This window comes from Lynx rufus, unplaced genomic scaffold, assembly GCF_022079265.1.
Source record: "Lynx rufus isolate CCGP_SWC_20201006 ecotype Redwood Valley unplaced genomic scaffold, mLynRuf1.p SCAF_32, whole genome shotgun sequence".
NCBI lineage: Eukaryota > Metazoa > Chordata > Mammalia > Carnivora > Felidae > Lynx > Lynx rufus.
This window is the reverse complement of record NW_025814848.1, coordinates 2,308,254-2,335,948: the sequence shown is the minus strand read 5'-3', so window position 1 is coordinate 2,335,948 and position 27,695 is coordinate 2,308,254. Positions and strand designations below refer to the sequence as shown.

At 44.6% G+C, this 27,695-nt stretch overlaps 1 protein-coding gene across 1 annotated transcript; it reads left to right on the top strand.

The window, feature by feature from the left end:
* Nucleotides 1-27,695, top strand: CUNH6orf118 (chromosome unknown C6orf118 homolog). Its single transcript, XM_047093137.1, has 10 exons — nucleotides 1-25; nucleotides 6,099-6,781; nucleotides 7,612-7,734; nucleotides 8,563-8,622; nucleotides 11,550-11,674; nucleotides 18,068-18,126; nucleotides 21,441-21,622; nucleotides 24,634-24,687; nucleotides 25,246-25,307; nucleotides 27,587-27,695. The coding sequence occupies exons 1-10, from the start codon at nucleotides 1-3 to the stop codon at nucleotides 27,693-27,695; spliced, it is 1,482 nt and encodes a 493-aa protein (XP_046949093.1).

Genomic DNA, 27,695 nt, shown 5'->3' with positions numbered 1-27,695 from the left:
ATGGCCCGGGAGTCAGAGCCCGAGTGTAAGTGCGCCCCGAGCGCGCCGTGGGCGCCGCCTGACGTCCGTTCGCGGTGTGATCGTCCAGGCCCCGGCTGCCCTGAGCCTGGTGTGACGAATGAAACCGCTTCTGGCGGCTGCGCCTCGGCCGCCGGGTCACCCGGGTTTGGGACTGCGTGCGGAGGGGGGCGGGGGATGCGGTGCCTCCCCGGAACAGCTCAGGGTCACGTTCAAAGGAACAAGGTCGTGTGCGCGCACGTGCGTGTGTGCACTCGAGCGTGCGTGTGGGCACGTGCTCGTGTGCGTCCCCCGGCGGGAGGAGGGGTGAGGGCGGGATTTCTAGAAGCCGTTGGGAGCGCCCTTTGTAAAGGGCCCCGCTTCGGGGCCCGTCCCGCGGCGCCGCGTCCTGCGGGGCCTCGCTGGGCAGCCGCAGACCGCAGGCGGGCCGCCCCGCCAGGTGGTTTCCCGTGGTTTCGGACCCTTTCTTCTGTTCCCCGTGCAATGACTCGACGAGCTGTGTTCGCGAAACCTCTCCACCACCCCCGTCCCCCCCTTTTTTTTAATAAAGACTCTGCACGATAATGGCCCATGATAATCTCCAGTCCCCGGGCACGTGGTCTGAATGGATTTCCAGGTGCGCTGTTTCAGCCCTTTCAGAGTCCCTTTGTGCCCGCGCACCGAGAGGTCCGTTGCCCGCCACGGACGGTGGCCGATTGTTCAGACGGCCTGGCGCGGAATACGCGTTTCTGCGCGCGCCCCCGCGGTGTCTGCGGGGCTCCTTGGGGTGGCGGGGGCTCCCAGACGTGGTCACTCACGCTGGCCTTGCAGTGTCTGTGTGCGTGGTCCCTAAGCGCCGCCCCCCCCCCCCCCACCCCGGCACTGCCCGAGAAGGTTCCAGTCACGGGGCGGCTGCGTGGTGTGTGCAAAACGTGCCACGCGGTGGTGGGAAATACACCAGCGCGTCCTTTTTTTTTTTTGTTTTTTGTTTTGGTATTTCTTAATAAGTGCATATTCTGTACAGTGAAAAGGAGGAGGAGAAATTCGTTGCCAGGCCGGCCCCACACCAGGAGATCGGGTGAAATGCAAAAAAGTAAGGGCCGAGGCCTCGCACAGGCTGTGCCGCAGGCGGTGGTTAGACATTTACAGCGTCCCAGGCTTTTGAGGTTGTTTTTTTTTGTTTAACACGTAGGTAAAGAAACTGAAGCCTCTGGGCGCCTGGGGGCTCAGTCAGTTTCGCCTCGGACTCTTGCTTTTTGGCTCAGGTCACGATCTCGATCTCAAGGTTGGTGGGATTGAGCCCCGGAGTCAGGCTCTGTGCTGACAGCGAGGAGGTGGCTTGGCTCTCTCTCTCTCTCTCTCCCTCTCTCTCTCCCTCTCTCTCTTTTTCTCCCCCTCCCTCCCTCCATTTCTGCCCCTTCCCAGCTTGTGCTGCTGAATGAATTAACTAATTAATAATAATAAAAGGAACTGAAGCTTCTCCCTGACTTTGGGAGGCATCACTGCGTTCTTCCTTTTGGGATCTAGGGGGTGGGGGACCCTGGGGTGGGGGGTTCCAGGGAGGGGGCGATGGTGTTCAGGGGTGGCCACCCATCCCCTCTCCCCGCAGTGCTGGCTCTCCCGAATTGTCAAGTCTCTTGGGTGGTTTTCCCACCCCTCCCACTGGCCGCAAGCCTTCCCCTGACCGTCATCACCAACTGGCCTGTCCAGTCCTGGATACCGCGTAGCCTGCACTCCCCTTGCTGTATTCGTTCGTTTTCTGCTGCTGCTGTAACGGATGACCACAGATGTAGTGACACAAAGCAAACCAAACTCCGCATCTCTGTCCTGTGGGGCAGAAGTCTGGTTGGTTCTGCTGGGCCCTGCTGGGGTCTCTCTGGGCAGAACTCTCGGTACCAGCTGGGCTCCCTTCCTTTCTGAAGGCTCTGGGGCGGACTGTCCTCCAGGATCACTCAGGTGGTCGGGCAGGACCCACTTCGTTGCGGTTGTAGGGCTTGAGGTCCTGTCCCTGTCGCCTGTCAGCTCCTGGACGCCTCTCCCCAGGGCCCCACCTGGCCCCCCACCCCTAATCCCAGAGCCCCCAGTGGCCACGGAATCCTTCCATCACAGGGAATCTCTCCGACTCCCCTTCTGGCCCCAGCCAGGGAAGGTTCTGTGCTGTTAGGGGCCCATGGGATTAGATCGCGCCCCCCCAGGTAAGTCAGGAAACCCTATTTTAAGGGCATAACTTTAATTCTGCAAAGTCCCTTTGTTAGGAGCATAGAAATGGGAGGTGGGCTCACGAATCCGCCTTCCGGGCCCAGCGATTTCGGGATAATTAAGGTGAGGTGCTTTCCCGCTTCTCACTACCGCACTATAGACGCTCCCACGGTCTCCCTGTCGCGGGTACTCATAGCTCATTCCTACTGGACTTTGGGATTCCCGGTGGGATGGGGGCGCCTGGGGGGCTCAGTCAGTTAAGTGTCTGGCTCTTGATTTCAGCTCAGGCGATGATGTCACAGTTCATGGGTTCGGGCCCGATGTCAGGCTCCAGGCGAGCAGTGTGGAGCCTGCTGGGGACTCTCCCTCCCTCCCCCCCAAAATAAATAAATAAACTTAAACAAAACAAAACGAACATGATTCCTGGTGCGGAATCCTCTGAGGGAGAGAGCACGGTGTGGTGCGGAGTAAAATTTTATATTTAACTCTTGGTCTCTTTCTGACGCGGCTGATGTTAATAAAAACACAGTTTCTTCCCTGGAGGAACTGTCGAAATCGCCCCGGAAGCGTGTGACGGTTGGTGGCAGAGAGTGAACGAGGACAGGACGAGGCCGTGTGCGGAGTTCAGGAGAGAGGGATTACGATCTCGAGAAGCGTTGTAGACCCCCGACAGGCGATTAAAATGCCGGAGGGGGCAAAACCAACCCGAGTATCTGCACAGATGGAGGCTTCCCCCTGTAGATTCTTTCAGGAGTTCAAGCACCCAGCCTGGCTTGGCCGGTTCCCCGCGGCCCTGGGCCTCTGCTCTGGCCGCTCTGAGGAGAATGATTTTGCTAATTTTCCGGTGGTTCCAAAGCCTCCTGGGAAATAAAATCGACAGGATAGCACAACACCAGAAATGCCTCTTTCTCCTGCTTTCCAAAGAGAGTTGGTATCATGTGGGTGATGGGGAATTTTAGTTCTCAGCGCAGCTAGGCCACGGTGCCCAGATGGTTTGGTCAAATTTCATTCTGGATGTCTCTGCTGAGGATGTTTGTTGGATGAAGGTAACATTTATCTCAGTAGACTTTGAGTAGAGCAGATTGCTCTCTGAAATGTGGGCGGGCCTCGTCTGCTGTCGAAGGCCTTACTCGAATAAACACTGACCCTCCCCAGAGCAAGAGGGAATTCTCCAGCAGAACGCCTTGGGCATGAGGTGGGTTTGTAGCATAATCACGTGAGCCGATTCCTTAGAAGAAATCTCTATATATTCTCTCTCTCTACACCCTTTTGGTTCTGTCCTCTGGAGAAGCCCAACAAATACGATGTGGTTTTAGCACCTTCTTTAAGTGTTGATGCCTTTGATTACGTATGATCATCTGTCTTGAAAAAATGTTCTGTTGATATTTTAACATTTTATGAGTGGTTTCTTTGAAGTAAGAAGCTAACCAACAGGGAGAAGGGGAGACTGTGGTCTGGGCTTGGCAGTATCCCCGAGGTGGGTAGAATTCTGGAATGGCTCAAGTTTGCCTGACCTCTCGTGGACACTTGGCATAGTCCCCAAGCCTTTGAACAGGGGGACGGAGTGCTCTGCGATCGTGCTGTATCCCACGGCACCAGAGACCTCAAGACAGGTAGCATGTTGGGTGGGCCTGATCTAATCACACAAAGCTGGTCATAGTGGAGGGGTCAGAGGTCGGGGAGCATGAGAAGTATGTGAAGGGGGTTCAGGGATGAAGGATGAAGGGTCTCAGAAAGAGACCAAGAGTTAACTGTTTTGCTTCATGAATAAATGTGGAAAAGGAAGTCATATTTTTAGAACGAGGGCAGCCACTAGGAGCTGAGCGTGACCCCCACCAACAGCCAACGAGGAAGTGGGGACCTCGGTCCTACCGTCGCGAGAACTCAATTCGCTCAACAATAGGAATAAGGCTGCAAGCAGGTTCCCCACCCCACTTCCAAGGCTTCCAAGAGCTCAGCCAGGCCCACATTTTGATATCTGTGTTGTGATATCCCCAGTGGAGAATCCAACCCCTTCAGGCCGAAGTCCGGACCCACATAACCTTGAGCTAAACACGGGTTTGAAGCTGCTGTTTGTAGTAATTTGTTATATGGTAACAGAAGTTACCCCGGTTCTTCATGTTCTCTGGGCCTTTCTTACTTTTCACAGGTGAAAACACAGGAAATACTGTGTCCTGATTTATTGTCACTGCTTCTGGACGTGGACCGGTCAGGGTTTGGATGTGGCACGGGTCCCAGAAAGCCCTCCCCTGGAGCCCAGGCACTTGTGGGATAAGAGAGCTGATCCAACAGTTTGGTACAAATGCTGTATTCAGGGATCAGTTCTCCTCATGCCCCCCGACCTCTGACCCCTCCTCTATGACCATCTTCGTGTGATTAGGTGAGGCCCACCCAACACGCTACCTGCCTCGAGAGGTGTCTGGACCCGAGTGGGTCACATAAGTCCTTCTGCTTCCCTTTTACAGCATGGGGACGAAACTAGTCACAGATGGAGTCATCGTGGGGCCCAGGGTCACGGATGTGGGCAACGCTTGGATGGGGGGTGTTCAGGGTGGGCCCTCAAGGGCTCTGTTGCCAGCGCCCTCCCCAGCCCAGGTTGACGTGTGGGACCGCAGATCTGGTCAGCTACTCCTCCGGGGTTCTCTGGAAAGTTATGCCGTATGCTCGTGGCTCCGGGGCCCTCACGGCGCGTGGCCGAAATCTCCTTTCCTCGAGTTGAAGTCTGGGTCAACTCTGGTTCTACCAGAAGCATTTGGCAAGGTGTTCCCTGTGCTGTGGTCCTTTCCTGAAAATAGATACCGTTCATGGAGTGTCTGTTCTAGGCCGTGTGCTTCTTTGCCAAAAGCGATTCCATTTAGCTGTCAATCAACCCTTTTGAGTAGGATGATTATCCTGATCTTTCAGAGGAAGAAATTATGATTCAGAGAGATTATGTAAGCATTTAGAGCTCACGTGGTTAGGAGTCTGATTCAAACAGCCAGGTTTTTCCAGTTTTATGTCCTGGACCATGTGCCCACGTGGCACCCCACCACGGGGACATAGGAGAAGCTGGGCCCTTTGTGGAAGGAGCTGGGGTCCCCGTCAGCTCTCCCACGGGGTTTACTCCGTGGCTCCTTAGCTTCTACAAGCGGGGATGGGAGCAGAAGGGGTGACGGACTTGTCAGTCCCTGGGGGTTTGGTCAGGGACGCTGAGACATTTCAGTATCGAGAGAGAAAACACCTGTGTTTATTTCCTACGTTGGGTGTCTCTGAGCATCATCATTATGAATTCTAATTATGCCGTTAAACTTCCCTTTCAGAACCTTTGCTAACATTGTAAGAAACCCTCTGCTGAATCGAAAGCCCCATCCTCCTTCTTCTTGGCTTTGTAGGGCCCTGGTTTCTTTCTTTCTTTCCTTCTTTCTCCCTTTCTCCCCCCCTTCTCCCTTCCTCCCTCCCTCCTTTCTTTCTCTCTCTCTTCCTTTCCTCCTTCCTTCTTTTCTTTCTTTCTTTCTTTCTTTCTTTCTTTCTTTCTTTCTTTCTTTCTTTCTTTCTTTCTTTCCTCTCTTTCTCTCCCTCTCTGTCTTACTTTATTTTGAAGTAATCTCCACACCCAACATAGGACTAAAACCTCCCACCCCAAGATCGAGAGTCTTACGCTCTACCAACTGAGCCAGCCGGGTGCGCCCCTGCGGGGCCCTGGGCTCTCTGATCAGACCTGCACATCATGTGCACCTAGCAGCCCCCCGTTTGCAGCAGGCCTGGCCTGCGTGCTGTTTCCTCTCGTGTCTGTCAGCTCCTCCTCTGGGACTGGGAGGTAGCAGCCCAGCAGATACGCACAGCGGTCTTATTGTCTTATTGTGGAACCTCCGACTTAATTATCTTTGCTGACCAGTTTATTTCTCATTATCTTTCCTGACCAGTTTACCTGCGGTGGAAACACTGTGAGGTGCCAGGTGTTCAGACTTTATGTAATCTAAGGACACTTCTGAACAAGCTTCAGAAAGATCACAGAGAGGATGTCTATCTTTACACCTCTGGGCACTTGAATCCCAATAAGCTCTACAGGCCTCCTGAGACCGTCCTGTATCACTGGCCCAACGCCAATAGACCAAAAGGGGAAAAGATCTTCCAGGTGGAAAAGCCGATCGGAAAATCCGATAAGGAGATCACCAAGATGAAAGACGCTCTGGCTTATTTTACCATCAATACAGCTCTGGGGCCCAATGAGGCACAGAACGCACCGCTGTTCAGGTATTTGAACCCCGCGGAGCATAGTTCCCACACTGCAGAAGAGGATTTCATTCAAAGGAAGTCTCCGAGGAGAGAGGGTTCTCCCGAGCGGCGGAGGAGAGAAGAGCTGAGGTTGCCAGAGATGAAGGTTCTCAAGTACAGAGCGGTGGAGTCCAGCCGTCAGTGCGTGATGCCTCCCCGACGTAAGGATGAGTATCAGTACATCAGCTCGTACTTAGCCGGCCTGACGAAGACAGACAAGTACAGGAAGTTCTTGCGTTTCCAAAAAGAAGTTCTTGCGAAGCACCATCTCCGGAAGAACGACTTCACTGGGAGGCAGGCAGCGACACGGCATGAGAAGAAGTTGGAACAGGTAAGGAGGTTGACCTTGCAGTCGCATGGGCACACTGCGGGAGTTCCGGGTGTCCAAATGTTGTGGGTGGACGTCCGCATTCAGACACCTCATTTACATTTCCGGGTAGGATGTAGGATATCCACCAGCGGCTGGGAACATCTGACACGAGGTAAATCACCACGGGGAGAAGTAGAAGAAGGCTAAATCCAGAAACTTAATCAGTTGGAGGTGATTTCATAGGGAGAGCATCAGACGCTGCCCGGCAACTGTGATATACAATGTTCATGGATAGCAGATGCATCTGAGGAAAGGTTTGCCTAACTTGCTATGAAAGCACTGAGGGCAGAGTGAGGCGGGGGTACAGTCAGGTGACAGAGGTAGATTCTGCCCGGAGTCACTCATGTCTGTGGAAGATAATTAGTGTGATGGGAGGTGCTTTAGTGAACTCCCAGGGGCCGTGAGTCGTGCACAGTGACCGGGCATGTGATGCAAGAGAGAGACTACGGGAAGAGAGGAAGTAGCAGTGTGCCTGAGAAGTAACCAAACCTGTTTGGCTGAGAGGACTAATGGAAAGAGAAGGACCCTGTGGGTGCAGTGAGTCCTTAAATACAGGGTGCAAGGAGGTGAATGAAGAAAACAAAGACAAACACGCCTTGGACAATCAGGCAAACAGACATCCTCAGGCTCCTCGGTTGGCCACCTGGCTCTGCCCAGACCCAGCTCTGGGCTGGTATGAGCTGGACCCGCTGATAGAAAACCCCATGGAAATTCTCATTCCTCCCCCTGAGAAACTCTTTGGAAAGGAAAATTAAGACATCGTGAAATGTCTGGTTCTGTTTCTCCACCAGGAGCTCCAAAACGTGTGTGTATGTGACTCCCAACAGTTCAACAGACTGCAGGTCTATGGAAAAGTCTTTGAAGATATTTGCAATAGTTCTTTGATATTTGGGGATATCTTGAAAGAAGTTAAGGTAATAATAAGTGTATATTTGTCACATAACAGTTGAGAGCCATACATGACATTCTGTGCACAGGATTGCTGTTCTCACAGAATTCCTGCCAAGTATCATGGCTTCCATTTTACAGAGACGGAAAGTGACTCACAGACTCAAAGTAATGTGCTTATGGCCATGCAAATCACCAGTGGGACATGTGAATAAACAACCAGCTAGCTCACTCCTTAAGCCCATTTTCTTTCCCTCTAAAGCTTCCCAATTATTTATAGACTTTTACAAGTTGTATATATATATATAACATATAAACATTTATAATTATGCATAATAAGTTTATATAAATTCTTATGGAATTATAAGTTTGTTGTGATTTCATGATGAACGTTGAGCTTCATATCAAAAGCAAGTTGAAACGGGGTTTCTTACACATCTTTCTCTTATCCAAATCCTAAAGACGAGGATACTTAAAAGCAGGAATACAGTGGCCTGTTCTCCAGAGAATGTCCCCATCCCTAGGGAGCCCATCTCTGGCGGGTCGGCAGGACCCAAGTCCCCAGAGCACCCATATGGCAGGAGATCACGTGCTGTGTGTGCGTGTCAGAGTATTTGATGATACTCTTCTGATGTGGTCCATAGTTAACATTCAGACCTACTTCCAGGTTGGCGAGATTTTATACACTTTATTGTGCGTATTGGTTAATATGTTGAAGGAACATTTTATATTTTTGAAATGATCTAGACTGACATCCTTAACTTCCGTATTATTTATACATGCAAAGAAACTTACATAGTAGTGTTAAACACTTTTTCAATGGATTTTTTTTTTTTTTTTTTTTTTTGGTATAGGATGAATACGAACTCTACATGGCAATACTCCTGCGGTCCCAGACCGCATCACAGTATAAGGTAACGAATGATCATGCAAGTGCCTAAATAGAGCCTGTTTCTTCATTCTTTCATATTTCACGGGCAGGAGAAAACATTCAGAATCCAAGAGGCCCCATCTGCTTCCATAGTAGAAAAGCTGGAGACCAGCTGAGGGCCTTGTGGGTAAGGACTTCACCTTCTGCTCGCAGTGAGCACCAGCGGTGGGGTGGAGGAGGGGCATACACGTTGCTCGTGTTGTGCCAATGTCTCTGGCCACCAGTTCTCAGGGATCTCTCTGGCTCATTAACCCTGTCCTCCCATGGCTGTTTCACTCAGCACTTGCCCTTTTCTCCCTCTTTCTCTGGTTGTACGATATATTTGCTCACCTTTATACTGATGATCCCCAGCTCTGTCTATGGCACCCAGATACTTCCTGGGAGTTCCAGATTATACCTGTGTCCAGGTATAATCCCATTGGATGTTGACACTTAGGTGTCTGGGGCAGGCAGATTACAGACCTAAAGATAGGGAAACTATCTTGAATTACCTAGGGGGCCCAATCTAATCCCACGGACCCCTACAAGCTGAGGCCTATGTCTGCTTCCCTGGGTGGGGCCAGAAGGGGAGTCGGAGAGATTCCCTGTGATGGAAGGATTCTGTGGCCACTGGGGGCTCTGGGATGGGGGTGGGGGGCCAGGTGGGGCCCTGGGGAGAGGTGTCCAGGAGCTGACAGGCGACAGGGACAGGACCTCAAGTCCTACAACTGCAACGAAGTGGGCCCTGCCCGACAACCTGAGTGATCCTGGAGGACAGTCCGCCCCAGAGCCTTCAGAAAGGAAGGGAGCCCAGCTGGTACCGAGAGTTCTGCCCAGAGAGACCCCAGCAGGGCCCAGCAGAACCAACCAGACTTCTGCCCCACAGGACAGAGATGAGGAGTTTGTATTAGGCCAATAATTTTGTGGGTATTTGTTATGACAGCAATATAAAACTAAGAAAATGCCCCATAAATATCTCAAAGCAGCATTTCCAACTTTAAGCTGTTCTTTATTGTACATTGGCTACCATAGCTTGTGTGTGTGTGTGTGTGTGTGTGTGTGTGTGGTCCTTATCTCATTGATGCTTAGCAATGGCCTTCTAGATTATACATCTTTTCCCATGAGGCAACTGTGCTGGGCTGAATAGTGTCCTCCAAAACATCGTGTCCACCCGGGGGGCTGTGAGTGTGACCTTACTGGGAACTAGGGTCTGTGCAAGTATAATTAAGTTAGGGTGAGGTCCTTAGGGTGGGTCCTAATCCAGCGACTGGTGTCCTTATAAGAAGAGGGGAGTTTGGACCTGGACACAGACATAGGGAGCAGAGATCAGAGCGGGACATATACTGACACAAATCTCTGTTCCCAAACCACTGAAGTAACCACATAGAAACAGTCTGGGAACATAGATGGTGCCATGTCAGGAATTACCAGACAGCACGTAGGGAAAGCATGGCGAGTGTGTTGCAGCGGGGGCCCCTGGGTGGCTCAGTTGGTTAAGCATCCGACTCTTCGTCTCGTCTCGGGTCATGATCTTGGGGTTCGTGCTGACGCACGGAGCCTGCTTGGGATTCTCTCTCTCTTAAAATAAATAAATGAACTTAAAAAAAAAGTGTATTGTGACAGCTATAATGCAGCACGTATAAGTGCATGGTGTCCTCGCCTAACTGCTGACAGCCCCCAGGTGTCCCCTCCAGGCTGAGGTCGTGCCTGTGGATGTTCTAGTAAGGAAAATAGACTGCGAGATCAACTCCCTCGTTCACAAAAACTAAGAGGATGTAGCATTACTAAAACTACTTTTGACTTTTTGAGTTCAATAAAGTTTAAGAATTCTGTCTTATAAATTGGGAAGTACAGTTGCCTTGTATTTGAAAAACATCACAGCCTTACAGGAGGTCAGTTCTGATTTACTCCTTAAATCTTTTCTTTTCATCTGTAATTATTTTATTATTTTATTTTAATTTTATTTTGTCTTATTTTACTTTATCTTTTTTTTTTTTTTTCAACGTTTATTTATTTTTTTGGGACAGAGAGAGACAGAGCATGAACGGGGGAGGGGCAGAGAGAGAGGGAGACACAGAATCGGAAACAGGCTCCAGGCTCTGAGCCATCAGCCCAGAGCCCGACGCGGGGCTCGAACTCACGGACCGCGAGATCGTGACCTGGCTGAAGTCGGACGCTTAACCGACTGCGCCACCCAGGCGCCCCTATTTTACTTTATCTTACCTCATCTTAGGGGCAGAGGAAGAGGGAGAGACAGCCTTTTTTTAAAAGTTTATTTATTTTGAGAGAGAGCGAGCGAGTGAGCAGCATGAGTGGGGAAGTGGCCGAGAGAGGGGGAGAGAGAATCCCAAGTAGGATCCGCACTGTCGGGGCACGGAGCCCGACGCGGGGCTCCCTCTCACGAACTGTGAGATCATGACTTGAGCTAAAACCAAGAGTCAGATGCTTAACTCGCTGAGCCACCCAGGCGCCCCAGAAAAGTAAGCTTTTGTTTGAGAGGAACAAGCAAAGGCTCCGGTTGGCGGCCTACCCTGTTCCTTGGGTTTTTCACGTTGAGTCCAGATGAACATATGTGCGCTAATTTCAGTCAGACACCAGCATGAAAAGTTCCCTGGCCAACAGGGCATCACCTCTTTCTTTCTGTTTCTGGAAATGTGGCAGCCCATCACCTAAAGAGGCAGGGATCTTTGTGTCTCCACATCCTGTGGTGAAACCCCACCACTTTTTAAATGTCTTCATAAAATAAAGCCTTCATAAATTTTAAAACAATATTTTGTCCAGATCTTTACATGACGAGTTATCCCCCCTCCCATATTTTCCTCTCTATTTACCTGTTTTACCTAGAATTTCTATTTTGACTCAAAATATCTTGAATACACTGTAATATTCCTTCCTGTGTGCGTCTCATCCGTTACGGCCTTGTCCTCCTAGACTCTGCTGGCTAATGCCAAGGGGCTGGAGAAGAGGTCCGTGAAGACAGCAGATGTCAACCAGGCCAGGGAGGAGCTGAGGGCGATTGTGACGGCCACCAAGGCTGCCCTGGAGCATAATGACAAGTGAGGGTTGACAGTCTGATTTGATTTACGTTGGGATTATACTATTGTGCAATGTATTAAAACCACGTGACAAGCGTGTATTTACATTTTTTCCTGCATTGTTGGGTGAGATGTGTTGCCTTCGCTAACAGTGTGCCTGTCATCTGGCCCCTTTCCCAAGCCATCACATCTGTGACTGGGAAATTCAACCAAACCCAGCGTTTGTATGGGGGAGGGTGGTTTGGGATGGCTTCCGAGGGAATCTCGTCTTCCATGGTGGTCTCCTGGGGACCTACTGGTAGATGACCCGGCTGCAAAGTCAAGACACCTTTCGTGAATGGGCTATTATTTTCTCTTAACTTAAAAACATCTTTCGACCTTTCTGTATAGTCTTCCAGATGAAATAACAATTGGATAGGGCGCATGTTTTGTAGAGGGTTAAAAAAAAAAAGATTGAAGCAAAGCCAGCACACTCAAGAAAACAAAACAGGAAACAAAAACCAAACCAAACCAAACCAAACCAAACCAAACAAAACAAAAACCAAAAAATGAAACGGTGCCTTCAGTGTAACTAGAAGACAAAAAGCATCTAGACTTCAGAATACCTGAAAATGGAAAAAGGCACATCAAACGGCAGTGAATCGTTATCTACGGTCTTTCTACAAACCTTTGTGACAGAAAGGGCAATGGGGGAAGGGAGAACAATGCAACTGGTAGAAAACATAACATGTTCCAAGACCAGTGAGAGAGAGAAGGAGAGAGGTGAAGAGAGAGTGGGAGGGAGAGAGAGGGAAAGGGAGAGAGAAGGATAGAGGGATGGGGAGAAAAAGAAAGGGGGTAGGAGGAAGGAGGAGAGAGAGGGGAGTGAGGTGTTTTTTTTTTTTTCAATGTTGATTTGTTTTTGAGAGAGCAAGTGGGGAAGGGGCAGAGAGAGAGGAGGACAGAGGATCTGAAGCGGGCTCTGTGCTGACAGCAATGCACCGGATGTGGTGCTCGAACTCATGAACCACGAGATATTGACCTGAGCAGAAGTTGGACACTGAAATGACTGAGCCACGAAGGCGCCCCCTTTTGCAGACTTTGTATTAAAGATACGTCCTTTTCATTTCTGCTGAAATGGCCTTTGGGACTTTGGTAGGGATTGAATTGATTGGTAGATGGCCTGGGAGGGTATCATCACCTTGACCACATTGCGCCTTCCAAGCTGTGATCCTGGGATGCCATTCCATTGACTTAGGTCTTTTTAAAATATAATTTAAAATATAATTTTTTTAAATATAATTTATTGTCAAATTGGCTGACCTACGGTGCGTAAAGTGTGCTCTTGGTTTTGGGGGTAGATTCCCGTGGTTCATGGCTTCCATACAACACCCAGTGCTCATCCCAACAGGTGCCCTCCTTAATGCCCATCACCCATTTTCCCTTCCCCCACTCTCCCATCAACCCTCAGTTTGTTCTCTGGATTTAAGAGTCTCTGATGGTTTACCTCCCTCCCTCTCCGTTTGAAACTATTGTTTTCCCCCCTTCCCCTCCCCCATGGTCTTCTATTAAGTTTCTCAGATTCCACATGAGTGAAAACATGTGGTATCTGTCTTTCTCTGCCTGACTTATTTCACTCAGCATAATACCCTCCAGTTCCATCCACATTGCTGCACATGGCGGGATTTCGTTCTTCCTTATTGCCAAGTAGTATTCCATTGTATATATAAACCATATCTTCTTTATCCATTCATCCATTGATGGACATTTGGGCTCTTTCCATAATTTGGCTATTGTTGAAAGTGCTGCTATAAATATTGGGGTATATGTGCCCCTATGAGTCAGCACTCCTGTATCGCTTGGGTAAATTCCTAGTAGCATTGTTGCTGGGTTGTAGGGTAGTTCTAGTTTTAATTTTTTGAGGACCCTCCACACTGTTTTCCAGAGCGGCTGCACCAGTTTGCACTCCCACCAACAGTGCGGGAGGGTTCCGTTTCTCCATATCCTCGCCAGCATCTAGAGTCTCCTGATTTGTTCATTTTAGCCACTCTGACTGGTGTGAGGTGATATCTCGTCGTGGCTTTGATTTGTATTTCCCTGATGATGAGTGATGTTGAGCATCTTTTCATGTGTGGGTTGGCCATCTGGATGTCTTCTTTCCAGAAGTGTCTATTCATGTCTTTTGCCCATTTCTTCACTGGATTATTTGTTTTGTTTTTTGGGTGTGGAGTTTGGTAAGTTCTTTATAGATTTTGGAGAGTAACCCTTTATCCGATATGTCATTTGCGAATATCTTTTCCCATTCCGTCGGTTGCCTTTTAGTTTTGTTGATGGTTTCCTTTGCAGTGCAGAAGCTTTTTATCTTGATGAGGTCCCAATAGTCCATTTTTGCTTTTAATTCCCTTGCCTTTGGAGACGTGTCGAGCAGGAAATTGCTGCGGCTGAAGTCAAGGAGGCTGTTGCCTATTTTCTCCTTTAGGGTTTTGATGGTTTCTTGTCTCACATTTAAGTCTTTCATCCATTTTGAATTTATTTTTGTGAATGGTGTAAGAAAGTGGTCTAGTTTCATTCTTCTGCGTGTTGCTGTCCAGTTCTCCCAGCACCATTTGCTAAAGAGACTGTCTTTTTTCCATTGGATACTCTTTCCTGCTTTGTCAAAGATTAGTTGGCCATACGTTTGTGGGTACATTCTGGGTTCTCTTTTCTATTCCACTGGTCTGTGTGTCTGTTTTTGTGCAAATACCATACCATCTTGATGGTTACAGCTTTGTAGTAGAGGCTAAAGTCTGGGATTGTGATGCCTCCCGCTTTGGTTTTTTTTTTTCAACATCACTTTGGCTATTCAGGGTCTTTTGTGGTTCCATACAAATTTTAGGATTGTTTGTTCTAGCTTTGAGAAGAATGCCAGTGCAATTTTGATCGGGATTGCATTGAATGTGTAGATTGCTTTGGGTAGTATTGACATTTTAACAATATCCATTCTTCCAATGCATGAGCATGGAATGTTTTTCCATTTATTTGTGTCTTCTTCAATTTACTTCATACGTTTTCTATAGTTTTTGGCATACATATCTTTTACCTCTTTGGTTAGGTTTATTCCTAGGTATTTTATGGTTCTTGGTGCAATTGCAAATGGGATAGATTTCTCGATTTATCTTTCTCTTGCTTCATTATTGTTGTATAGGAATGCCAACTGATTTCTGTACATTGGTTTTGTGCCCTGTGACTCTGCTGAATTCGCATATCAGTTCTAGCAGCTTTTTTGTGGAATCTTTTGGGTTTTCCATGTAGAGTATCACGTCGTCTATGAAAAGTGCAAGTTTGACTTCGTCTTTGCCAGCTTTGATGCCTTTTATTTCATTTTGTTGTATGATTGCTGAGGCTAGGACTTCCAACACTATGTTAAACAACAGTGGTGAGAGTGGACATCCCTGTCATGTTCCTGATCTCATCTCAGGGGGAAAGCTCTCAGTTTTCATTGAGCATTATGTTAGCTGTGGGTTTTTCATATATGGCTTTTATGATGTTTAAGTATGTTCCTTCTGTCCCAACTTTCTTGAGGGTTTTTTGTGAAGAAAAGTTGCTGTATTTTGTCAAATACTTTTTCTACATCTATTGACAGGATCATATGGTTCTTATCCTTTCTTTTTATTTATTATTTTATTTTATTTTATTTATTTTTTATTTTATTAATGTGATATATCACAATGATTTGCAAATACTGTACCAGCCCTGCAGCCCAGGAGGGGCTGCATTTTTGCATCCCTCTTCATCAGGGAAATTGGCCTGTACTTCTCCTTTTTTGTGGAGTCTCTGTCTGGTTTGGGAATCAAGGGAATGCTGGCTTCATAGAATGAGTGCAGAAGCTTTCCTTCCGTTTCTATTTTTTGGAACAGCTTGAGAAAGATCGGTATTAACTCTGCTTTAAATGTCTGGTAGAATTCCCCTGGGAAGCCATCTGGCCCAGGACTCTTATTTGTTGGGAGATTTTTGATAACTGATTCAATTTCTTCACTAGTTGTGGGTCTGTCCAAGTTTTCTCTTTCTTCCCACTTGAGTTTTGGCAGCGTGTGGGTGTCTACGAGTTTGTCCAATTCTTCCAGGTTGTCCAGTTTGCTGGCATAGAATTTTTCATCGTATTCTCTGATAATTGTTTGTATTTTGGAAGGGTTGGTTGTGGTAAGTCCAATTTCATTCGTGATTTTATCTATTTATCCCCTATCTCTTCTTTTTGAGAAGTCTAGCCGGTTATCAATTTTGTTTATTTTTTTCAAAGAAACCACCTCTTAGTTTCATTGATCTGTTCTCTGTTTTTTTTTTATTCTATATTGTTTATTTCTACTCTAATCTTTATTATATCTCTTCTGCTGGCAGAGGGGTGAGGCTTGAAAGGGAGGGAGAGAAAGAGAGAGGGGTGAGGAGAGAAATGGAGGGAGGCAGAGGGAAAGGGAGAGAGAGACAAGGATAGGGGGTGGGGGAAGAAAGGGAGGGGCAGAAGGGAGAGATAGAGGGAGAGGAAGAGAGAGAAGGAGGGAGGGAGAGAGAGCAGCTTCCCTAAATAATACAGATAATAACAGAGGTTACTGGTTGATCTCTCAGAGCACTGACTTAGAAGGAGAGGACTTTGGAGTGAGTGTGGAAGCAAAGAGCCAATTCCGAAATGATGATATGGTGGGAACAGGTTTAAAAGGAAGTGATCGGCATCCTTTAAAGCTGTGCATTGAAGAGAAAAAGAAGCAGAGGAGGGGGATTTAGAAACCCGTACCTCACACACTCCCCGAACCACTAGCCCTGCCCACCACAGTGCAGAGGTGCAAGTGATCTCTGTCTGTACAAATGGCTTCAAGAGAGAACAGAAAATGGGGGCCCAAGCAATTTAGTTGATGAAAATCTCAGCCAGCCGACAACAAAAAGTCGGAGAAGGAAACTGCCACAACGCTCCACACTTAAATATTCCCTGAAGAGCGTTTCTGGATATGAAAACGATCTGGAGTCAGTAATGTAAACAATAAGCACAGCAATGGATGGCAATAAAAAGGAAGATGTGAATCAAGGTTTGGCCACTGAGGAAAAGCTAGTTGGAAAAGTCAAGATTATGTCATAGATCCAGACTAAATTATGATGCTCCCAGCAGGAATAGTCTTGAGTGACACTACAATAAAGAGCGTTAGAGAAAAGCGGGAGAACAAGCAAGAGAATGAAAATGAGATAAGAAAAGAAAGTCAGAGAAAAAGTGGTTGAAATGGAAGACAGGCAAAGAAGATCCATTGTACATAATTAAAGTCTCAGAAGAAGAAAAATCAATGGGACAGAACATCACACTTGAAACTGTAATACATTAAACATTTCTAGAAACTAAATGCTCTGGATCTACATGCTGAAAAGACTGTTAAGATTATTATTAATTCACTTAATCTCAATCTCTTAACATTGGGGGTCATAATACCTTTCTATTTCTTTTAATCTCTGATGCAATGAGCTAACGTATGTGGAAATATTTAACCATTAGGCCTCTTGTAGGCAGGCAGCATCGACTCATTTGTGGTAGTGATGTTGGTAACCAAATCGCAGGGGCTTTCTGTACATATTAGCGCCCCCATCTTTTTCCCTCCAAATCAGAGATAATACAGTTGATTTAGTTTAATTATTGTGTTCGTGTTTTTGTTTTTGTTTTTTCCTTTGGAACCAGGGGGAGGATACAAAGAAATTACAACTGTTTTCATTTCCTTCTTTTAAAATGTTTTTTAAGTTTATTTATTTGTTTTGAGAGAGAAGGAGAGAGTCCGGGAGGGAGAGGGATATAGAGAGAGAGGGAGACAGAGAATCCCAAGCAGGCTTCAGGCTCAGCACAGAGCCCAATGTGGGGCTTGATCCCACAGACTGTAAGATTGTGACCTGAGCCACAGCGAGAGTTGGACGCTTAACTGACTGAGCCACCTAGGCGCTCCTAAAATTTCTCGCATTTTACTTTTAGCGTAAATGTACTGGAATTTGTGAATTGTATCTGTGGGAGGAAATCGAAATGCACAGGGGACATGCGGTGTGCCTTCCAACAGCAGTGACGGGCTTCCACTGGCCCTCGTCTCTGGTTCGTCTCAGAGTGTAAACGCTGGTTTCTTTGCTTCCCTGCTTCGTAGAAAATTCAAGTAACAAAATAATATCCATAAACCCTATGGGAGATCATTTATTTATTTTCCAGCTTCTTCAGCTAGTGGCTTGTGCAATCTTGGTAAGAAAGTATCCTTTTGTTTATTTAATTTGACGGCTGTAGGCTCTCATCTTACGTCGATGTGCAAAATCACCTTTTTTGATAGAAACTGAGATCACTTGGTATTTGTCAATTTTTTTAAAAAAAGACCTGTGGCATAAAATAGACGAAGAACGGTGCAAACGGAGTTCTGATATTTTACTCTCTTTTTATTATCAAACCTGTAGACTCAGAAGTGAACTAGAGGTGGAACGCACGTTGCTGCAATCAGCTAAGGAAGAGTCGGGCAAGTAATTGTGTTTCTCGGGAGCCAGATACAACCTGTGCACTAATTCGTTCTTCTCTCAGATCTTTGTGGTTTTTAGTAGAACACTGAATTAAGCCAAGACCTCCTGTAGAAAGAATTCCGTCAAGTTTTGACCAAGACATTTGGACGAGAGCCCGAGAAACTGACCAAATGAGGGGCGCCTGGGTGGCTCAGTTGGTTAAGCTTTTAAACCACCACCCCCCCAGCAGCTTTTAGGATATACTCACAGATATGACCTGTTTTAAGTTCTTAGAAGACCTTGGCCTCAAAGGTTCTTGCTGGAGTCTCTTGCTTCCTTCTGCTAGTTCTTTCTTCCTGTGAGCAACACCCGTGTGATTTACCTGCTGGCCATCCTCCGAGGGTCTCTTGTGGGGCTGGCTCAGTGCTCGTCTTCTGACTCCTTCTCAGGGCTCGGAGCGTGGTGGGGTCCATCCTTCTCCTGCATCCACGTTGCCTATTCTTGGGATCCTCTTACACACGGGTCATGGATGGAACTCCAGCTCACCATTTTCCGTTTCCTTGCTGTCTCCTAACACAAGCCCACCATTTCCCTTTTTTCTTAATTTTAATTTGAGTAGCATCGACACACAATGTTTACATTAGTTTCAGGTGCACAACTTGGTGATTTGACAAGTTTATGCATATGCTCTGCACTCACCGCGAGCACGGCTACCATGAGCCCCGGTACATTGCTGTTATAGTATCATTGACTGCATTCCTTATGCTCTGCTTTTCATTCCCATGACTTACTCATTCCGTAACTGGAGCCCTATGCCTCCCTCTCCCCTTCACCCCCTTTATCCATCCCTCCATCCCCTTCCCTCTGCCCACCATCAGTTTTTTCTCTGTAGTTATAGGTCTGATTCTGCTTTGTGTTTGTTTCTTCTTCTCCTTCTCCTCCTTCTTCTTAAGATTCCATTTACGAGTGGAATCATATGGTGTTTGTCCCATTTTTCTTTTAAATCTAAGGGCTTTATTGTCAATTGCTAACAGGCTAAAATGAAAGATATAAAAAAATAAGCAAGAGGATGTTACTAATTTCTAAAACTGAAGTAAGCTTTTCTAAATATTTGATTCTAGCTGTTTCTGACACTTTTCCAGTGCTATTGAAGAAATCTGTGGCTTGTGTTCATCCTTTTCTTTTTTTCCCAAAGCTTTCTCATTCAGGAGCCTCTCCTCCAACCATACATTTCCTGTGGAATTTCCCCATGTTGGTGCCTCAGTCTTCCTCCTTAGGTAGAAAAGGGGTAACAGTTGGGTCATTTTAGTGACTTCACATCCCTTTTGACTTCTGTGCCCTCAGTCAATTGTTGCAGGTTAAAACGCTCAGCTTAGGTTAAGGTGGGGATCAGACTTCGTGGGTAGAAGCTTAACTATGGCTGTTTCTACCCGCTTGGTTAGTTCCTCATGCATCTGTTTAGCTCATTCCCCAGATTTCAGAACTCACCTTCAGAGTTTTCCCTTCCTCCAAATCTGGCAAGTTTGAATGATGGCAGTGGTTTCCATCTTGTTCATTTTGTATAGGTAAGCATTATCACTCTTTCGACTTGCCTTTTTTTTTTTTCTATCAGAAAGGGGTAGTCATTCTTTCTCAAAAAATTGTCTTCCCGCTCTAGTGAGTTACCTCTAATGAGTTACATTCTAGTAACTCAAGTACTGTATAATCAAGTGAGTTACTGTCAATGTCTCCACCTCCTTTCTGAATCCTTAGATATTGATGTCTGTTGGAGCCTTGGCATGTCTTTGGTTCAACACACACATCTTTGATTCCAACTCTTTCCAGCCCAGATCTCTTTTTTGGCTTCAGGTTTGTATATCCAACTTCCCTCTGGACGTGTCCACTTGAGTATCCCATAGGTGCCTCGCCCCAACACCATCAAGACTAAACTCTCTGTTTCAATGAATGACACCACCAAACACATGGAGGTCAAGTCAGGAAACCTGTGGCAGAAATCTTTCCCTCCTCACCCCATCAACCACCTCAGCAGAGCTTGGAGTTAATGGCCAACATGGAATCTTACCTCTCTGCTGCAGTGAACTCACTTCCTTCGCACCGCATCTGTCCCTAGCTGTGGCAGAGCTGAAACCTAGGGGTTACTTGGATATCTACCTCTTCCTCTACATTCAGATCCAGTGAGCCCTCCTTGTTTCCAGTCCCTTAAATCATTTTTGTATCTCTCCGCTTCTCTAGGCGAGAGGCACCATCCTGATCTGATCTTGTTTGAATGATGGCAGTGGCTGTCTGACTGGTTTTCCTGTTCCAGCCTCGCTCTTTCTCTTCCACTTTTGGTGCTGTAGACAGTGACCTTTGTGTGGTTGTGTTTCTCCCGGCCTAAAAGCCTTCCACAGCTTCGACTGATGTCCCAACATAGATTATAAGGCCTTTTCGGGAATTCCCCCTGCTTCCTTCCTAGTGTTATTTACCGATGCCACTCACCTGGCCCTCAAAGTCCCCACAGTACTGCATACCTTTCTTTTTACTGAAATGTGCTGAAATCTGCCCTTCCGCCCCCTCTCCGTCTCCCCGTCCCCTTCCGCCTCTCTAACGCCTGTTCATCATTTGGTTATCGACTTTGCCGTGATTCTGCAGAGTTGTCCTCATACCTTCCCCACACTGTGTTAGGTGCTCAGATTGGGCACTCAGTAGATACTTTTTGATAATATAAATGAATTAGAAGAGGCGTGTCCCCATTCTCGGATCAGATCATTTTTATTGATGTGCTTGAACCTTGACTTACATTATTATATTTTAGCATTACATATATATACACACACTATACACATTATACACAATATATATATACACACTTTATATATATGTAATATATATATAATATATATATAATACACACATATATATACACATATATATACACGTTATATATAATATATAATATATATATTATACACATATATATATACACATACACATTATATATACACACATTATGTATATATAATATATATATATTATACACACATTATACATATTATATATATACACATTATATATAATATATATAACATATATATGCATATATATACACATTATATATAATATATATAACATATATATGCATATATATACACATTATACACATTATATATATACACATATATAATATATATATACACATTATATATTTTATATATATATTATACACACACATATATATATACACACATTATATATGGCAGTATATAACATACACCAGTGTTAATAATGCATAATACTATTCATAAGAGACGACATATTAAACACAGTAATACTTTGCTTTTAAAAATATTTTCAGAATCATCTAAGAAAAATGTAATGGATGAGGATCACCTTACCCTTATTGAGAAGGTTGAAAAGAAGAGGTGTGAAATACTCAGTAAATGGGATGAAATTCATGCTCTTGAAAGAGAAATTAAAACGACTCTGATTCATACTGGAATTTCACATATCACTGAAAATAGGATTAAAAGCATAGAGGTATGTAGTTTATTCATTTGAATGTCTACATTGTTCTTTTGCCTGAAGAGGTTGGCAAACACCTGAAGCAATTTCATTTGGCCATTGGGTGAAAAATAATGGACAGTTGGGTCCAAATATATTTTAATTGCAAAACATTTGTAGCAAACGGTTAGAATAATGAAGAGATCTAGCTAAAACAACAAAAATAAAGGTGATGAAAATTATGTAGAGTTCTGGTAAGGTGCAAAGTGGATCTCTTTCAGGTCAATTGATGTCTCTTAACAATTTTGTATAGAAGATGCTTGTCATGAAGGTGATGACAATTGTCATCCGATATGTACTAAGTAGCTTGAGCTGAAGCTCAGAGGGGTTCAGAACTACCTGCCCCACGTGACACAGGTTAGAGGTGGCAAAGCTGGGATTCGAGCTTAATACTTTGGGGGTTCCAAAGCCCTAACAGTTTTCATTGTGTCACACTGAAACTTCATAGTTAGATTTTCAGTGAGTTGTACAATTATGCTAGAAGATAGAAATTCACTACTGCCGTGGAAAAGGAAGTCTACTATACTAGAAGTAGTCTTTAACAGTTATTACTAACCATTTTGACGAACCAATGATGAATAATATAAATTGTAGTCTGTGTTTTGAAATGTTATGGTACTCTACTTTTTGTATGTTGTAACCTAATTAATTTGTGCAATATCTGACTCAATGTTACCACTTTGTTATAGAGTTTATAAATGATATATGATTATTCTTTGTCTCATGGTTATATAATTACATAGATTTTTCCAGCACTATTTTTTCAATCTTTTTTTAAAAAGCAGAATTATAAAGGGACGCCTGGGTGGCTCAGTCAGTTGAATGTCCGACTTCGGCTCAGGTCACAATCTCGCGGTTCATGAGTTCAAGCCCCGCGTCGGGCTCTGTGCTGACAGCTCAGAGCCTGGAGCTGCTTCAGATTCTGTGTCTCCCTCTCTCTCTGCCCCCTCCCACTCATGTTCTTTCTCTCTCTCTCTCTCTCAAAAATAAACATTAAAATTTTTTTAAAAAGCAGAATTATAAAGTGTATAGGAAGTTAGTAGTGGTTTAAACTTATTTTGACTTCTCTCTCTCTTTCTTTTAAAATAGTATGTTCAGATTTCTTTCTGTGATTTTGTTTATAGTCCTTTTTTTTTTTCTGTTTCTTTATTTTGAGAGGGGGGAGGGGCAGAGAGAGAGACACACACACACACAGAATCCAAAGCAGGCTCCAGGCTCTGAGCTGTCAGCACAGAGCCCGACCCGGGGTTCGAATCCACGAACATGAGATCACGACCTAACCGAAGTCGAGGGTTAACCGACTAAGCCACTCAGGTACCCCTACAGTCTATTCTTTTTTAAATGACATAATGTCCTGAGAATGAACACTAATTTACAGTCGAATTTTTAAACATTGAAAATAATATGTTATAGTTTTAAATATATTATAACTTTAAATATATTATATTAAATTGTATTATATATTATGCAATGTATATATAATTATATAATATAACTTTAAATATGTTATAGCTTTAAATCATGTAATAATGTAAATGTGTCACAAGATACATCACAAATGTAATGTAAAATTATGTAAATTTTTCCTTCATGATTAAAACCTCTTGAAGTGGATTGAATCTAGGAAATAGAAAAGTCTGTATAAGGGTTCCATATCACTAATTTATATTACTTTAGCTATTTATTATTTATATTTTGCTCCTTAAATCAAATGCTAGAAGCTACAATAGAATTGCTTTTACTCTCTTATGAAATAATTCATTTCTGGTTTTGGATTTGATATATGTCATTTATTTTTAAAAAACTTTTTTTTTACATTTATTTATTTTTGAGAGACAGAGAGAGGCAGACTGCAAGTGGGGGAGGGGCAGAGAGAAGGAGACACAGAACCCAAGCAGGCTTCAGGCTCCGAGCTGTCAACACAGAGCCCTTCGCGGGGCTCGAACTCACGAACCACGAGATCGTGACCTGAGCTGAAGTCAGACGCTTAACCGACTGAGCCACCCAGGCGCCCCTGAAATATGTCATTTCTAACCAAAATAAAAAATAACTAAATGCACCAGGGATTTACAGTGTGCCAGATACTACTGTGAACATTTAAAAAATACTATTTCGTATAATTTCCAACAACCCTAAGCCATTATTAACCCTCTTTTTCAAATAAGGAAACCACAGCACAGATACACTCAGTAACTTGATTGAGGTCACAGTGAGAAAGCAGTAGAATTGGGATGAAAGCTCAATTTAGGTTTTTAATTATATACTATCTAGGTTCACTGATGTAACTGCTAATCTGAACGAGCAAATGTTTACACCCTCTGCCCGTCATTATTTTGCTCACAATTATCTTGGATATTCTCACTCACAGTATTAAATATTTTTCAAGTTTCAGTAATAATACTCTCAGTATTTTGGTTGTGTTTACAGCGAACCTATAGATTAATTCGGGAAGAAGTTACAGCTTTACAATATTCACACTCCCATCAAGGGTCATTTTACGTATATTTAATTTATTTTTATGCATTGGCTCTTAATTTTTTATGTTTGCTCTCGGGACTTTATGGCATCTGTTACTATTGTTAATGGAAACTTTAAAAACATTTTACATTACAGTTTGTAATCAGTTATTGCTGGTATATATGTGACTTATTGATATTTGTATTTTTATATTGTATCAAGCCACTTTAACAGATTCTGTGATTAGTTATGAAAATTGAGGAACTGCTTTAGAATTTCCCTAAAATTCTCTAGGTTTTTGTAATATCAACCCTTATGTCCTCTCGTTTTTGATCTAGAGGGCTAGGATCTGTCTTACTACCTGTCCTTCCAGTCACGCTTCGTTTATTCATGTTTTTAAATGATGTGCTATTGGCTACTTTTGAACTTAGAATAACATCATTTACATATTTTTGTTCCATAAGTGGGGAAAAGTATTTAACATATATTCTTAACCAAGTATCTTACTTTTAAAACCATTTCTCCTTCAGACTGAAGCTATAAAATTAGAAACAGCAAATCGAATTTTAAAGAAGAAAATACATGTAAGTTTATGTGAATCAGTGTTTTTCAATAGAAATATTTCCCTTAGTGCTGTGTGCTTCTTGTATTGTGTCATATACAAAATAAGAATATATGCATTATCTTTCTAAACGATAATTTCTGTAATGCTAGGAATATCTCAGTATGTAGACAGTAGTTTAAAACCGGACAGGTGTAACCTAATGTGTTAGTGAAAAAAATAAACAACCTTTTTGAATAGTTGGATATACCAATCAGAATTGACCGTTCCTCTAACCCTTCCACACCTAACAATGAACTGTAATGAGTTTACGTGGTGACAAGGAATGTAGAGAACTGGCTCCTCTAATGACTTTCAGGCTAGCCCTCCAAAATTCGTACTAAGAATCTGCTGCTTAAGTGGTTATAGTTCTACTTCTAGGATATATATATATATATATTCCTCTGTATTATATATGGGATACATGGTATGTTATGCCTGATTCCGGAAATTGTATTCCATTCTGGTTCAATGTTCTTGTTGATATGTATGAGCAATACCATGCCATTATACGGAAACAATGATTTTTTATTCTTGGTAGATTATTGAAAACAATGTGAAGCAGAACCTAGAGAAGCATGAGACAAGTGAGTGGGAGCAGCAGTAAGTATTGATGTCATGATAGGAGAAGCGGGACAATCTCATGCTACTCTCAAAACCATCCATTCAAACCGAGATTAGACTAAACACTACTTTGGAAGTGTTTATATTCATGAGTGTTAAATAGACATGTTTCATCCTGTGCTTAAGAATGCTTAGCCCAACTCCGTTGGTTGAGCGTTCGACTTCGGCTCAGGTCACGATCTCATGGTTCGTGGGTTCGAGCCCCGCGTCAGGCTCTGTGCTGACAGCTTGGAGCTTGGAACCTGCTTCGGATTCTGTGTCTCCCTCTCTCTCTGCCCACCCCCCACCACTCATACTCTGTCTCTGTCTCCTTCAAAAATAAATAAACATTAAAAAATGTATGTATATATACACACACACACACACACACACGTATAAAAGAATGCTTAGCCCAAGATTTAAATCTCAGTCAGTATATATTGTTTAGCAATATAGAAATAAATTATTTGGAAAGAAGTGAAGAATTGAGACTAAATTCTCATGGGCAAGGATCGGGAAAGTGGGGAGATGTGTGACTAGGGGTGGCTTTCTTTTCTCAAATTATATAGCTTTTAGAGATATTAAATTTAAAAAAATTTTTTAGGGGCGCCTGGGTGGCGCGGTCGGTTAAGCATCCGACTTCAGCCAGGTCACGATCTCGCGGTCCGTGGGTTCGAGCCCCGCATCGGGCTCTGGGCTGACGGCTCAGAGCCTGGAGCCTGTTTCCGATTCTGTGTCTCCCTCTCTCTCTGCCCCTCCCCCATTCATGCTCTGTCTCTCTCTGTCCCCCAAAAAAATAAAAAACGTTGAAAAAAAAATTAAAAAAAATTTTTTTAAACATTTATTTATTGAGAGACAGAGACAGAGCATGAGCGGGGGAGGGGCAGAGAGAGGGGGAGACACAGAATCTGAAGCGGCCTCCAGGCTCTGAGCTGTCAGCACAGAGCCCAATGTGGGGCTCGAACTCACAAACTGCAAGATCATCACCTGAGCCGAAGTTGGATGCTCAACCGTTGGATGCTCCCCCAGGCCCCCTAGAGATATTAAATTTTTGAAGAAGCCTATATAGGTATTGGTCTGACAACTTTAATTTAAAAATGAAATGTCTGATTTATATTATCTGTTTTACATGTTTAGCCTTTTATGGTTAATTTTCTTGCAGTTGGTCCTATAGTTCAAATCTCAGGATTTGGTAAGGCCGAGAGCAACAGAAAACTACTGGTTTAAGCATGGAAAAGACTAATTTGTAAAAACAGTAAAAAAGACGTTTAGTTGTAGGGCGCCTAGGTTCAATGATAATATTGGGAACTGGTGTCTTTCTCTCTTCCTTCTCTGTTCCCCTTGAGTATCGTTTTCCTCCTCAATGTGGCTGTCTCCAGGGGAACCTGGGTGGCTCTGTCGGTTAAGCATCTGACTTCGGCTCAGGTCACGATCTCGCGGTCCGTGAGTTCGAGTCCCGCGTGGGGCTCTGTGCTGACAGCTCAGAGCCCAGAGCCTGCTTCAGATTCTGTGTCTCCCTCTCTCTCTGTCCCTCCCCCACTGATGCTCTCTCTTTCAAAAGTGAATAAACATTAAAATTTTTTTTTAAATATGCCTGTCGAGAGGCATGAATCTCTGTCCCACGGAGGAAGAAAGGGGGAAGAAAGGGACAAAGGCCAAGGAGCTTCTCATCATGAGGCTTTTCTGTTTTATTGAGAGGGGAAGGCCCTTCCCAGGGATCCACACGTATCTCATGGCCCAGCACTGTGTCCCCAGGGCATCTTTAGCTGCAAAGGACTCTATGAAACAGAACACCCTACTTTCCAGTTTACGTCGTAGAGAAAGTCACCAGAGAAAGGTGTTGGCATGGTTGCTGAGTGAACCGTACGGGCGGATCCAGGTTTTGTCGGGTCTTAGATCATATTGGGTGTCCTCAGTGGAAAAGAAGACGGAATTAAAAGTACCAAACTGGGGAGGCTCCTTCCATAGTTCTGGCCACGAGAGCGAATGGACCTAAGGTTTAAACATGACGATCTTCAAGGTGAATTCTGCTTCTGCTGTCACACTGTGTGTAGTCTGGAAAATGCTGCAGGGGGTTGGGCCCCTAGTTAGGGAGAATCTTTGCTACACTCAAGGCCAAAATGCTACAAAAAATCCTTTAGAATCAAAGTGGAAGATTACAAAGTCTCGCCGTGTGTCTTTGAGTAAATATGTGCCGAAATAGATGTTTATTTAAAAATTTCCTTTTATGCTTAAGGTACTTTCTTTCTCATCTATCGTATTCATTTGTTGTGTTTAAGGAACCTTTGGGATTTCATTACGGAATTTGTAAACTTGAAGGAAACAGACAACAGCCCTCAAGGGACTGGAAAAACGACCCATGAAAATTCACAGCCATCATGTGCATAG

Bases quoted from the DNA above. Each gene is read 5' to 3' on its own strand.
- CUNH6orf118 (XM_047093137.1), top strand. From the start codon at position 1: ATGGCCCGGGAGTCAGAGCCCGAGT. The intron at 18,127-21,440 runs GCAAGTAATTGT...AAATATTTTCAG, and splicing joins ATCAGCTAAGGAAGAGTCGG to AATCATCTAAGAAAAATGTA. The intron at 21,623-24,633 runs GTATGTAGTTTA...TTTCTCCTTCAG, and splicing joins ATAGGATTAAAAGCATAGAG to ACTGAAGCTATAAAATTAGA.